This window comes from Artemia sp. Qi Xiang Cuo, chromosome 13 (genome assembly GCF_049724085.1).
Source record: "Artemia sp. Qi Xiang Cuo chromosome 13, ASM4972408v1, whole genome shotgun sequence".
Lineage (NCBI taxonomy): Eukaryota > Metazoa > Arthropoda > Branchiopoda > Anostraca > Artemiidae > Artemia > Artemia sp. Qi Xiang Cuo.
Window position 1 is genome coordinate 68,567,783 of NC_142806.1, and position 13,354 is coordinate 68,581,136.

Sequence of the window (13,354 nt, forward strand, 5' to 3'; positions counted from 1 at the left end):
AAAGTGATGCCTCTGGTAGTGATGTCATATCGTTAAGAGCGGTTAAATTTATTCTATCAACCAAGACTCACAGATCTTTTCTGCAGCGATTTTAGTGCAGTGACTGCATAAATAAATATACAATCCACGCTGTAGATTTTGTATATCCAATAACCCAATTGAATTCTTTTTATTATTTTACATCAAATGCTAGTCAATCACCAGGAAGAAAAGAGTTGTGCTGTTCAAAAAAATAATTATAGTGGACCGTATATCTATTAATAACTACAAACTTCCAAAACCTCAAGCATGAAAAAAAACATCTAGAATTTCATTATGTCATATTCAAAGTTTTGCCACTATAATTTATTTTTATTTGTAATCATTATGTTAAGCTTCGATATTTAGTACGAAGTTGTTCAGAAAAGTTCTTATGGGCTTTTATGATCCGAGCCCTACCTCAGCTCCATACTATACCCCATTTATTTATCTTTCGACTTTAATTTCTAATGTTAAAAATCACCTTTCATACCGACAAGACTGAGAGAGAGGTCACTCCACACCAGTAAAGGAAGCCAAAAGTAGAAAAGAATTGAGTGACCAAGAACAGACAAGTCAGACAATAAAACTCAACATGCCCATACATAACTTAACATGCCCATACACAACTTTCAAACAATGCACCTTGAAAATAGATAAAGAAAGTACAGACAGCACAAACCACCAAATAGATTAACTGAACATATTATACTATAACATTAAAACATAAACCCTTTAGAATTCCCAAAGGAATGCTAAGAAACCTACCGCAGAGAGCTTAAACCATTAAATAGCACAACTAAAGGTACCAGACCAAAAGTTCCAAACAAGACACTTTCAAAAAAGTCAAAGAAACCACCCAAAAACCACACACAGCCAATCCAAACCGTAAAAAGGCATATCTAAACATGCCGACTCATGACTTTCAAACAAACCACTTCAATGAAAGATAAGGAAACGACAAATAGCTCAGATCAAAAAACAGCATAACTAAACATATTAAACCATAGCTTTCCAGCCAAGCCTCTTCGGAATAGACAGTGGAATACTATTAAACCTAGCAAAAACAAGTCAAGTCATAAAAAAACATAGCTAAACTTGTAAATAATAACTTTCAAACAAGACCCCTTCAAAAAAGACAAAGAGACCAACCAAAAACCTAACATAGAAGGGCTTGTTTTCAAAACAGATCCTTCAAAATAGATAAAGAGAGCACAGACCCTGAAACAGCAAAATCAAACAATCTAAACCCTAATCTTCAAACATGCCACGTTCGAAATAGACAAAGAGACCACCAGAAACCTAGCACAGGCAATCAAATGACGAAACAACACAACTAAACATATCAAACATTAACTTTGAAACAAACCCAATTCAAAACTGACAAGGTAATGCTATGAAACTTGCCGTACATGTCTCAAGACGCAAAGCAGCTTAACTGAGCATATCAAACCATAGCTTTCAAACAAGGGTCCTTTGAAATAGGTCTGCCCACAAACCTAGCACAGACAATTCAAACCATAAAACATCATAAGTAAATATGCCAAAGCATAATTTTCAATCAGTGAGGCAACTCTAAAATCAATTTTGATTAATATCAGCTAAGCACGAGCCTGACATTGTTGTTCTTGGGGCAATTTGACTTATAATTGCAGTAATTCCAAGTTCAATGAAATCAGAAGAATCTGGTTTCTTCTCCAATCATCTCCTTAATCTACGATTTCAAGTATGAAGTTTCTTAGAAAAATTAAACAACTTTGTGTTTGTTCGATAATTTTCTTTGTGTTTCCTATTTCTCATGTGCCTTCAACCACTTGTTTCTAAGCGATTTTTTTTAATTAAAGATTATCTTAAAGTTGGTTTCTTGTTTAAAATTCTGTTTGGCAAATTTATCTAGTTTAAAACCTCCCTGAAAATATTTTTCTTGTTTGAAATTTCTGCTAAACAAATTTCCTCATTTAAATATTCTGCTAAAGAAAATTTCTTGTTTGAAAATCTACTAAACGAATTGTGTTGATTCGAAAATTTTGCTAAATAAATTTTCTTGTTTAAAATTATTCTAAAAGATTTTATCTTGTTTAAAAGTTCTTTTGATGTTTTTTTGTATATTTTTCAATATCTCACAAGTTTCTGTTGCTGTTTTTCGGTTGAACTTAAAAGCCTTATTCACCCTGCAAATGTAGCTTTTCTAGCCTTTTCTTTCTTTCTTTTCTAGCTTTTAATTTCGTAGATTCGTGCATTGGCCTCCTTGTTTGCAACTTATGTTTTGTCATGTTTACTTGTGAATGTGCTGTTTTGATGTTTAACTTGTTTTTACTAGGTTTGAGAGTGATTTCTTTGTCTATTTCCAAGATGTCCTGATGGGATGTTAAGATTTGGTATGTTTAATCATACTGTTTCGTAGTTTGAGCTGTCTATTTATTCTTTGTCTATTTAGAAGATGTATTTCTTCGTCTATTTTTTGTTTAATTCTTTATTCTATTTCTATTCTTTCTAATTCTTTTCTAATTATGTTCTATTCTTTGTCTAATGTCTTTATTCTTTGTCTAATTCTTTGTCTATTTAGAAGATGCAGTGTTTGAAGGTTGTGATTTTGAAGGTTTATTTATGCTGCGTGATGTTCTGACTTGTCTCTGCTAGTTTCTTCGGGATCTATTTGGCTTTTTTTTTTTTTTTTTATATTGTGACTTGTTTCATCATTATGGTTCAGTGTGTTTATTAATGCTGTTTCATAGTTCAAGTTTTCTCTTAGGTATCTTAGAATTCCTTTTTCTATTCCAAAGGAGTTTTGTGTGAAAGTTATGGTTTGATACGTTTAGTTTCGTGGCCAAAAAAAAGAGAAAAATACCTTGCAATAACTTTAATAATTTTAATACAAAAATAAATGCTGTGTGCTGATAGACTTCACAAGACCTTGTTTATACAAGGTGTTTGCTTAGTCCTATCTGGCGGGAACAACTTATACGTGGTTTACTGTAAACTCCCTAGCAGGCCACTGGATGGTCTTAGACAGATGAATAAGCATCATTTTGAAAGGTAGTTTTACACCCAGTCGCTTTGTATAAATTTGGAATGAAAACACAAGATCAAGTGCCATATGATACAAAATAACGTTATTGGTGCCATCTCTGGAATAGGGGGAGGGAAAGTTACGAGGTTAATTAGAGCCTCCTTAGAAAGGTCTTGTTGCATGTAGTCACTGTTGTTAACATGAAATCAAATAGCAAATTAGGCACTGCGGCCTGAGCAATGAAAAGTCCATTCGATTAAAATTTCTAATATTAAGGTTTCGTAGTATTGAAAATATTTAAGCCGTCATAGCTTGTATCAGAGGGCTTGACTCATTTCTGAGAGTAACGGGGTTAAGGCCCAGTAGAATCCTTATTTTTATGTTTTACGTTTGTCAGTGCTAGAGTTTTTCTAATTCAGTCAGTTAAGTTCGCGCGGCTATATATTGTGGTAGTACACAGCAATAAGCTTTAATATAGCTTTGCCTAAAATTAACAAAAGTCAATTAGGGGTAATTAGCCCTGCCAATGGGGCCTTACATAGATTACGGAGAGTTTGGTGGTCCCAAAGCTTCTATATACGGCTAAAGCTACGACTCTTCAACACCAATTTCATACCAGTGCTGCTTTACGCAGCCTAAACTAGGCACCTGAACCAGGAACAAGAGAGAAGAATATTTGCTTTTGAAAACGCATTTCTTAGAAAAATTCTCAACATCCGTTGGCAGCAGAGAATAACAAATCAATCCATCCAAGACAAGACGGGCCAGCCTCTTGTGACATACATCCTAAGAGTTCACCGATGGAGATACCTTGAACACGTACTACGTATGAAAAATCTCCGACTACCAAATACAGCGCTTTATTGTTAACCATCGGGTCTACGACGCAGTGGCAGACGCAGAAAAACCCTGCGTCGAGCGTACCAGACAGATCTTCGTAACCTGCACGCATCAATCCAACCTCAGTGGGAGGACATACTGACAGCATCAAACCTGCGGGAAGATCGGCTGCACATTCTTGATGCCCTGGGTGCCTCTGGAGGTACAGGCGGATTTAGGGTCTAAGGTAAGGTCAATTAAGGATGGATTAGGTGTAAAGACTCTATACGGAAAGTATTTGTAAGTAAGAAATATAATCTCGACTTAGATTTTTGATCTCAACCCATCATAGATCAAAAATCTAGTGTCTGCTGTAATTACTTCAAAATAAGTTTTAACTGGTTTTTTTTTGTAAGCCTGGGAAATACCCTAATTTGGTATGAATTTGAAAATTATAAGCAACATCGCAATAACAACCTTAGAAGAGAAGAAACTCTATTCTTCATCTGAATAACTTGTGGATCTTAATGGGACAAAAGAAGCTATTAGAAAACAAGGTGAGTTTTGACAAGTTGACTTATCTTTAGCAAATAAAGTTTCAAGAGCTAATAGGTCAAAACCAGCCTCAAATAAAAGCCCATGTGTCATTTTCTAGAAGGATTAAAGAGAGCGTATCCCAGTAGGGGTTGCCCTTAAAAAAATGGCTCTTGGGCCGTTGGCTACGAACGCAGCAAATGAATTTCTTCTCAATGACGGGTCTGGTTATCACTGTTAAAAGTTGTACAATTGCTCTAGTGAGAATCAACCAGCTATAGCTCGTCCTTGACAACTAGAAGTTTGTGCAGGATCTAGTCTAGCAAAAAAAAAAGATCAGACGAAATTTTTATTCTGTTTTATTTCTATTTAATACAAGCTAAATTACGTTCATATTATTTATCCATATCCATTCTAGTAAAAAGAAATTGTTTTTGGCAGTACGCCTGTTGGATGTCATGTCAATGATTCATTGCAACTCGTTTTAATCGCCCTGCTCTGCTTTTTCCTGACAAAGGTCAATAGAAGATTGTTGTTAATCTGATGTTATGCATCAATTCTATTGTGAATGCTTTCGCTTAGCAGAAAATACTTTGGGTAGTTCTGCCCTTTTATATTAGTGTAGAGTAAAACCTGTCAGACTAACTTGTATACCATTTTCTTTTAATGAAAGAACACCCTCTGATTACAGCAACATGCATTCTAGCCGTATCCTTGTCCTTTGGTCAAAGGCCGGCAAAGGTTACATTACCAAAATGGCTGGGTACTAGGACTTTTTATGCTACCCTTCTACAGAGGCTGAGACCCTCTGACAGTTACCATTGGAAAAAGTTCAGAGCATCAAACTTAATATGTTATGCCTATAAATGAGAGATTATCAGTAAGTATGGAAGGTTTGTTGTTGAAAGTGGTGCTCCACTGCACTGTTTGTATGAATACATTTTATTTATTTTTTTAACCAGTTTGTGATAGCCTAACGTTAACCAACAGAATTTGAGCAATTTAATTTTCAGATAGAAACGCCAGAAACTTAGAAACACCAGAGCAACAGTCATGTGTCGCCTGTGTCACCAATTTGCCCCTGAGAAGACTCAATGTTTGAGGGGCAGAACACTGAAATTAAATTGAGGACTGCAGAATGTTCCAACAGGGCGAAAAAATGGGTTGCAAACTCTCCATTGAAAACATTTCATTTGCGGGAGCAGTGCAACGATTCTGCCTCCCTCAAGCCCTCAACCAGATTTTCATGTGGGAAGAGCCAGCTCCAAAACCAAAAGAGATCAGGAAGAAAGAAGCGAGAGTGAGGCTATAGTCGATGAATTTAGCTTATGCTAAACTTGAACTCCTTCTTCAAGATAGTGAAATACAAAGTGTTTACATTGAAGAAGCTTGAAAGGTTAAAGAAGTTTGTGTTAAACTTTTGCTGCCAGAACAAATCAATCATTGGGTGAATTAGAGTTAATAAATGCTAAACTGAGTGGACTGTCTATTTTACATATAGATGATATATTTTATATATTGATAATGCTGATCCATATCAGTAGACATATAGCTTGCCTAATTTTTGTTTTTAATCGAGTTATTTCCCCTGATGTCAAACCCCCTTAAAAATTCTTTCTTTGGTCACATCTGATCAAGCAAGGCCATAAGGGGTCATTGGATCTGATGGAACGAAACACTCAGAAACGACTTGTATAATCAATTCAAAACTGTGGCTACTTTTCAACACGGCCTCCTTTAAAATTTATGCTCCTATCCCGTCATTGTTCCGACTTATGTGTTTCTCTAGCATAAAATGCTTTCGGGCCTTAGGCTGCTTTCGAACCCACTTTTGTACATGCTTTACTGTTTTTTACTGATTTATACTGTTTTTTTATATGCTGATATACATTGTATATACTGATGAGTTCAAGAAACGAACAAAAATATCAAAAGGATCAAAACGAAAGTGTTGCTGGAGAACCTCCTCTAGTTTAGAAAATACAAAAAGTGTTATTTCCTCACCATTTACGCCTTCAGACGAAAGCAAAAACGCATCAGTTTGCAACAGAAGTCAAACAAATATTCCAGAAAACAATTCAGACAGAAACACAGAAAATACAATGATAAAAGGTTTTTCATATAGAAAAAGCAGAAACAATGACAGATAAAAGCAGAGGAAAACCAATTGAAAAATTATTTTGCTAGATTTAAGGAGAAGAAATACAAAGGAAGAAAAGAACAAAACATGAAAGATAGTGAATAAAAAACTGCTAAAGATTCAAAGCCTGAACGGGAAATTGGCCCGAAAGACAAATATTGTAATTTTGCTCCTAATATGGTTAGGGATTTGAGGTCATTCCTGAAAGTGAGGGGCTAAGTTTTGTTAGGTTACTTTTGGGCGAAAATTGCCTGGGAAGAAAAGAGGGTTTACACGGTTAAACGGATTATTTACGATTGTGAGAAATTCAAGAAGGCTGATCTTGGCCCTTCTAGAAGAAAAGGAACTATTATATATAATTAGAAACGCTGAGAAAACTATGACGTGAAAAGATGGATGTTCATATTAGATCAGGAACCGAGTTCTTTTTAATGCACTAGTCCATGAAGCTACTATACATGAAGTAATATAGAAGTAATATATATATTACTAGTAATATATACTTCTAGTAATATAGAAGTAATATATGAAGTAATATAGAAGTAGAAGCATCTGGAAAAAGGGCACAAGAAAGGAGAGTGGGACATTGTCTGCCAGATGATCGAAACCTGATATAGACGTAGAGCCATTTACGTTCCAATTATGAATGCCTCTGAAATGGAGGATTCCTTGCGTAATCCTAAAATGCCTATGGAATCTTAAGAAGGGCTTATGCCAAATTTACTTCTCACCCAGACTATCTGTCTTGGCTTTTTCTTTTGCCTTGATGCCCGCAACTACTTGATTCTAATTCAAATTCTCGAGGAAAAATTCTCGAGGAAAACAAGTAAATGTTAAGTTATTCAAGGACTACCCAGAATTAATTCCCTGATTATAGACCCGGAAGTAAAAAAAGAAGACCCAACTATCACCATGACTGCTGAAGGAAATAGAGTCCCAATATATCTGTTACAAGCTCAGACATGCGGAAAAATGTACCATTATGCTAAAACGGGTTGTGAAAGAACCGATATGTCCACTTGTATCTACACATAAAGGATTCTTTCAAAGTAATTTGGAATTTCTTGATGTTTTTATTTAAAAATCCTACCAACAAACCAGTTTTTATCGTCTGCGGAACAATTTGATTTTTCCATCAAACGAGGGGTGCCCACAGCAGCCACATCATGTTGTTGTGTGGTTCGAGCTGTTAGTGCTTTCCTTGTCTGTTGAAAAGGGTCTTGGTTGAAAGTAATGATTTGGCATCGTCGATGTTTTCTCTTTTTTTTGGATTCCATTATTGGTGTGAAGAGACCTCTCTCTTGGTCTTTTTGGTAGCATGAAAGGTTATAGATATTTGAAAATAAAGTAGAAAGGTAAAAACAGTGAATATAAAAAAGAGTTCAAGTAGGGGTAGGACTATAAAAGTACAAAAAAAATATCTGAACAAATTAAGAATTAAGCACAGCTTATATTGACAATTGGTTTAGAAACTAAATTTTGATTGCAGAAATTCGAAAATTAAATCGCAAATTCGTAGAGGCTTTGGCAGTAAAATTCAAAAGTGAAGGTTATACTACTACTAGTGTTACATCCTGAGATGATGCTTTGGATTTGACCTCTACTCACTTATATGGGACCCAACGTTCGACCCAGACGTGACAACACGGGGGAGAGGGCGAAGCGATGAAAAATATTCATGCTTTGGAGTGTTATTCGTACTTTAAAATGTACATTTACAGAATGAAAAGCAGCTAGTTTCTAAGAAAAATTAATTAAAAATGGCTTTGCATAAGATAAGTAAATCTTAGAGAGTTAACTTTCAAAACTCTTGAAAAAACAAAGATTCCTGATATGAAAAATTTTTTCTCGTTCAATTTTAATAAATAAGAAGTTTAAATTGTTGCATAATGGAAATTTTGGAATAATTAAGAAATAATCTGTATAATTCTGAAATACAGAAAATAAAAACGATTGGGATTGCAAGACTATTTTCAAGTTGATCAAATTGAGGGGTGGGGGAGTATAATACCTGTTTATGCAGTTAAGAACCAGTTAGTTTCTTAGGAAGCTTATTAAAAAAAAGTGGATTGGAAAAATCGGAAACAGTAACAGATAGAAACTTGGATATCTGACAGAATTTGAAAAATCAAATACATTCAGTTAAATTTTAAGAAGAATGGGATTTAACAAATGTATTTTCAAAAACGGAAATTCAAAAAAAGGAAAACTCTTTCAGAAATGGATTTTTTTTTCTTTAATCGAGGATTTGCGCGTGAAATTAAAAAATGAAAGTTGTGTTTGTACTGGTACTATGTTCTGTGATGGCACTGTAGATTTGATATGACCTTGCTATTTTATGACCCAGAATTCGAACCAAAGTTTGGCAACATGGAGAAGGAGGCGAGTCTCTTCCAAAGTTCGTTTGTCTCATTGTTTTCCATCTGAATCTTTTTTTTAAGTTCATAGTTTTAAGCAAGCTGGTTGAATTTCTTCTAATTTTCCTTAAGCCTACTGATTTTCTTTCTCCCTTCCAAGTTCTTTTAGTTGGCCTGAGCTTTCAAACGCTTGAGTGGTCTCAGCTTAAATTTGAAAAAAAAGATGCAAATATCTTCCTGTTTTTTATTCAACCTGTACATATTTAGGACTATTAGCAGTTATCATTCACCCAAGAATAGGAGAGACAAAATTGAAACGTTCAACTTACTATTGCCTCTTCAACAAGTCCTCGGCAAAGTGTCTCCGAAAACAAATTTATTCCAAGACAGATACCGACGATACCATCTATGATTTCACTTTCTGTTGCATTCTAGAAAAATAAGACAAGCATAATCAAACATGATTATCAGAGTTGCAGCGTAAGAGAAAAATTTAAAAATATGTTTTGAAAAAAAATGTGAAGTGGGAAAGAATTGTCAATTTAAATTTAGTTGGGAACCGTATTATTATTTCAATTTATCTTATATTCTAATTTAAAAATTTATTGTACAAATTTGACGATACTTAAAAAAGAAACGGGAAGTTCTATTTATTATTGTTGTGTGTTTAACTAGGATTTAGCTTCCAACCTAAAATAAGTTACTGTGCATGTTCATCCGTCAAAATCAACAAAGTGATAACGACAAACAAAACTTTGAATTGCATAAAGAACTATAAATACCTCAATATTTGCTTGTGCATTTGGATCTGCCTTTGTCAAAACAAGAATCTAACATTTCAAGCTCATCTAAAAAATATGTGTCAAATGTTTAATTATTTGAGAATGTATGAATGTTCTCTTTATAAACAACTTGTTTAAGTGTTACTTCATTTCCGGAATATTTTTTTGGGCTTTTTTTCTGAGGAATTGATTATTCTCTTTAATATTTCCTTGAAATAATCGCTTTAAAAGGACTACTGATTTTCCCCAGGTGTTCTAATCCATCACAACTTGCGTTTTAGTGGAGTGAGCGAGAAACTAAATTATTTTTTCTTTATTCTTGCAATTCTGATTGGCTGTATCCTATATTTTATTTCGTTTTGTCATTCGTTTTCTCTATCAATATTTAAGTATTTACTTAAGTATCTGTTAAATATTTTAAGTCCCCTCCTTGTCAATCTCAAATATTTCTGTGAGCTTATTACTGAGAAAATAACTGTTCCGCCCAAGCAGAATTGTTTGTTCGTTGATATAAGAGTAACAAAAAACTAATAGTATTCCTGATTCGAAAATTCACATTTTCGAGTGACTACTGAGTTGTAGATTTTGTTCTCTCTCAATTCTTGTAACTTTGAAAGTTTCGGCACTATTTCCGGAGCTTAGATTCGCGTGAAATCCTCGCCGAGAAACCCTATTCTTCCTAATGATAATCTACAAATAATCTACAAATTTCCCTGCTAACTGATTTGAAGTTTTTAAAGAAAAGTATTGACTTTCCAATGAGCCTGTAGGGCCCTTCTAGGGAATCTTAGAATTCAGGTTTATTCCAAATTAGAATCCTTTTTTTATGATGTGGAATTCTACTCTTCGCATTTTATAAATTTTTGGCTATTTCTAACATAGTTTTGAAAGAAAAAATAGCAATCTTTAAGAAAAATATCCAAAGAAGAAAGAATAACTGATGTTAGGAAGAGATTCTAATTGAGTGTTTGGTCCTCATTATTTTTAACCCAGTGAAATTTGTCTCTTCGTTTGACTAGTGAGTTATATAATTTTTTCCCTTTGTAACTTCAAAACTATCAGCGCTATTTTCGGAGCTTAATATCAGTTGATATCGGCGGTGAGAAACCCTTTTATGCTTTATAAAATTGTTATTTAAAATTTGCAGACTTTTTGCTATTTGATTTGCGATACTCATAGAAAAATGTCAACTTTCCACGAAGGCTCTAGGCCCCTTCTAGGGAATCTCTGGAATCGGTGTAATCTCAACTTAGAATCTCTGTTTTATGCTTTGGAATCGTTTTGCATATGTTTTGAACTGTTTTAGCTATTTTAAAGTTTGTTTGTAGGAAAAAAAAGTTTAGATGCTAAGTAGTGATGGAAGGACAAATTAATTGATGTTACAAAGAGATTCTTTAAGAAATTGATTCAAGAAATTTTGATGATAAGCAACATTAATTCTGTGGACAGTGATGTTTCTGCATTAATAATGGTATTTAAATACATTATTTGGATTTTGGGGTCTGATATTTAAACTTTTTTTTAGATTAACTAAGAAAGCTTTCGAAGACAAAGTTTTGAAAGAAAAGTAAAGGCCATATTAAATTTAACTATAAAAACTCGAACTCAAAATGACCAGAAATAACTAAAAAGAACAAATGAAACCAAAAACGCACAGAAGTTAAATAAATAATCATGGCAAACAGACATACAATAGGTACCATATAAATGAATTAATAAATACTAAAACGAGTAAAGCTTAAATTGAATATGCAAATAAAGATAAAAAAAAATACCACAAACAAAAATTTCGGCTACTGTCCCCTTCCTTAACTGTAAAAGTCTAAAGCCTACTGTGTCATTTACGTTGGACTCAAAACGAATTATATTACAAATATTGTTTTTAATTACACCTTTGAAAATAAAAATAAAAATTACAGCAAAATAAAATCTGGATCTGCTGAGCATTTAGCAAATATCATTATTATATATTAAATATTCAGTTTAATGTTATTAGTACTTTCCATGGACTGTTTAAGATACACATAGTCTTAGCCTTTCTGGACACTTCCGAAATCAAACATTCCCCCTTCCTAATGATAAATTTTGCAAGTAAAAAATGGGCAAATTGCATAATTTATATTCCTCACCCAGGTGGCTGCGGGGGCATGATATCTGCACTGCTTAACATGATATCTGCTTAACTATTAGACCTTGTAGCTATTTCGAATAAAATTTTTTTTTAAGATCTCTATCAGTGTTAATGAGAGAATCTAAACGGGCAAGAGGGGAGGGGTGTCTGCCCTTTGTTCCTTTTTCAACTTGCCTGCCAATATGCCTTTAAACTTTCAACTTAACAACCTTAGCCGTTTCTTAGATATTGCTGTTGTGTCCTTTTGAAAACCCTCCTGCATATGGTCGGCTTTGATTTTGCTTGAAATCCTTCTTAACATAGTCTAAAAGTTTTACCTTAACACTCTTAGTTTTTTTGGAGACTCAGGATCAAATGTGACCTCTTTCCCCAATACCCAACTATTGTAGATTAACAAAAGGCAACCTATATAGCTTACATTACATGCCCCAGGGGATGTGGGTGTGGATTCGTTTACTGGCATACAGTTATGTGATTTTATCAACTAATTAAAACCAAATAGCTATTCCAAAATTTTGATCATAAATCATAGGCAGCTCAATAGCGCTGCCTAAGAAAACGATGTTGGCATGTTTGTTTTTTTTTTTTTTTTTTTTTTTTTTTTTTTTTTTGCTCTGTTTTAGACCAGGGCGCTTCATATTGAAGGAGTTGTCGTAGAAACTTCAAAAAGGGCTAATTCAAAAAGGGGTCATATAAGGTCATAGAAACCTTAAAAATGGCTCATTCGATTGGAAATTTGAAGGGCTTGTGCTCTTTTTCATAGTCGAAAGTGATTGGAGGAAAACTAACACCCCTCTCACACCCACTATTTACCCAAATTCATCCAAACAGAATTTTGAGATAGCCATTTTGTTCGACATGGTTGAGAAGTTCTGAAATTATGTCTTTGAGGATGACCCCCCCCCCAGAAACTCCCTTTTTAATAGTCAAAAGTGATTGGGGGCAACTAACCCCCCCCCCTCACGCCCACAATTTCCTCAAATACATCCAGTCAAAATTTTGAGATAGGTTTTTTGGTTCAACGTAGTTGAAAGATCTGGAAATTATTTTTTTGAGGATGACAATCTCCCCATAAACCTCTGGGCAAGGGTTGTACGTTATGCCCGGGGAGCATATAAGGTTTTTATAGAAAATGTTGTCATGGAAACTTCAAAAAGGGCTCTTTTGATTGGAAATTGAAAGGGCTATTGCCCTTTTTAATAGTCAAAAGTGAGTTAAGGGCAACTATCCCCTCTCTCACGCCCACCATTTCCCAAAACACATTCAATCAAAATTTTGAGATAGCCATTTCGTTCAATGTAGTACATAGTTCTGGAAATTAGGTCTTTGAGGATGAAACCCCTCCCCTTCTATTTAACCTCAGGGCAAGGGTGGTAAGTTATGCCCTGGGGTCATATAAGGTTCTTACAGAAAGCGTTGTCGTAAAAACTTCAAAAAGGGCTGATTCAAGTGAAAATTGAAAGGGCCAGCGCTCTTTCTAATAGTCAACAGTGATTAGAGGGCAACTAACGCTGTCACGCTTTCCATTTCCCCAAATAAATCAAATTAAAAGTTTGAGACAGC

General features: G+C 34.4%; 1 protein-coding gene across 2 annotated transcripts in view; it reads right to left on the reverse strand.

Moving 5' to 3' along the window:
* Window positions 1-13,354, reverse strand: part of LOC148945587 (sphingomyelin phosphodiesterase-like) — a 262,974-nt gene that overhangs the window by 153,026 nt on the left and 96,594 nt on the right. For both annotated transcript variants that reach the window (XM_089098599.1, XM_089098600.1), the window contains exon 4: window positions 9,208-9,309. In XM_089098599.1, coding sequence (XP_088954725.1) covers window positions 9,208-9,309 — 102 coding nt within the window. The remainder of the gene's footprint in view (window positions 1-9,207; window positions 9,310-13,354) is intronic.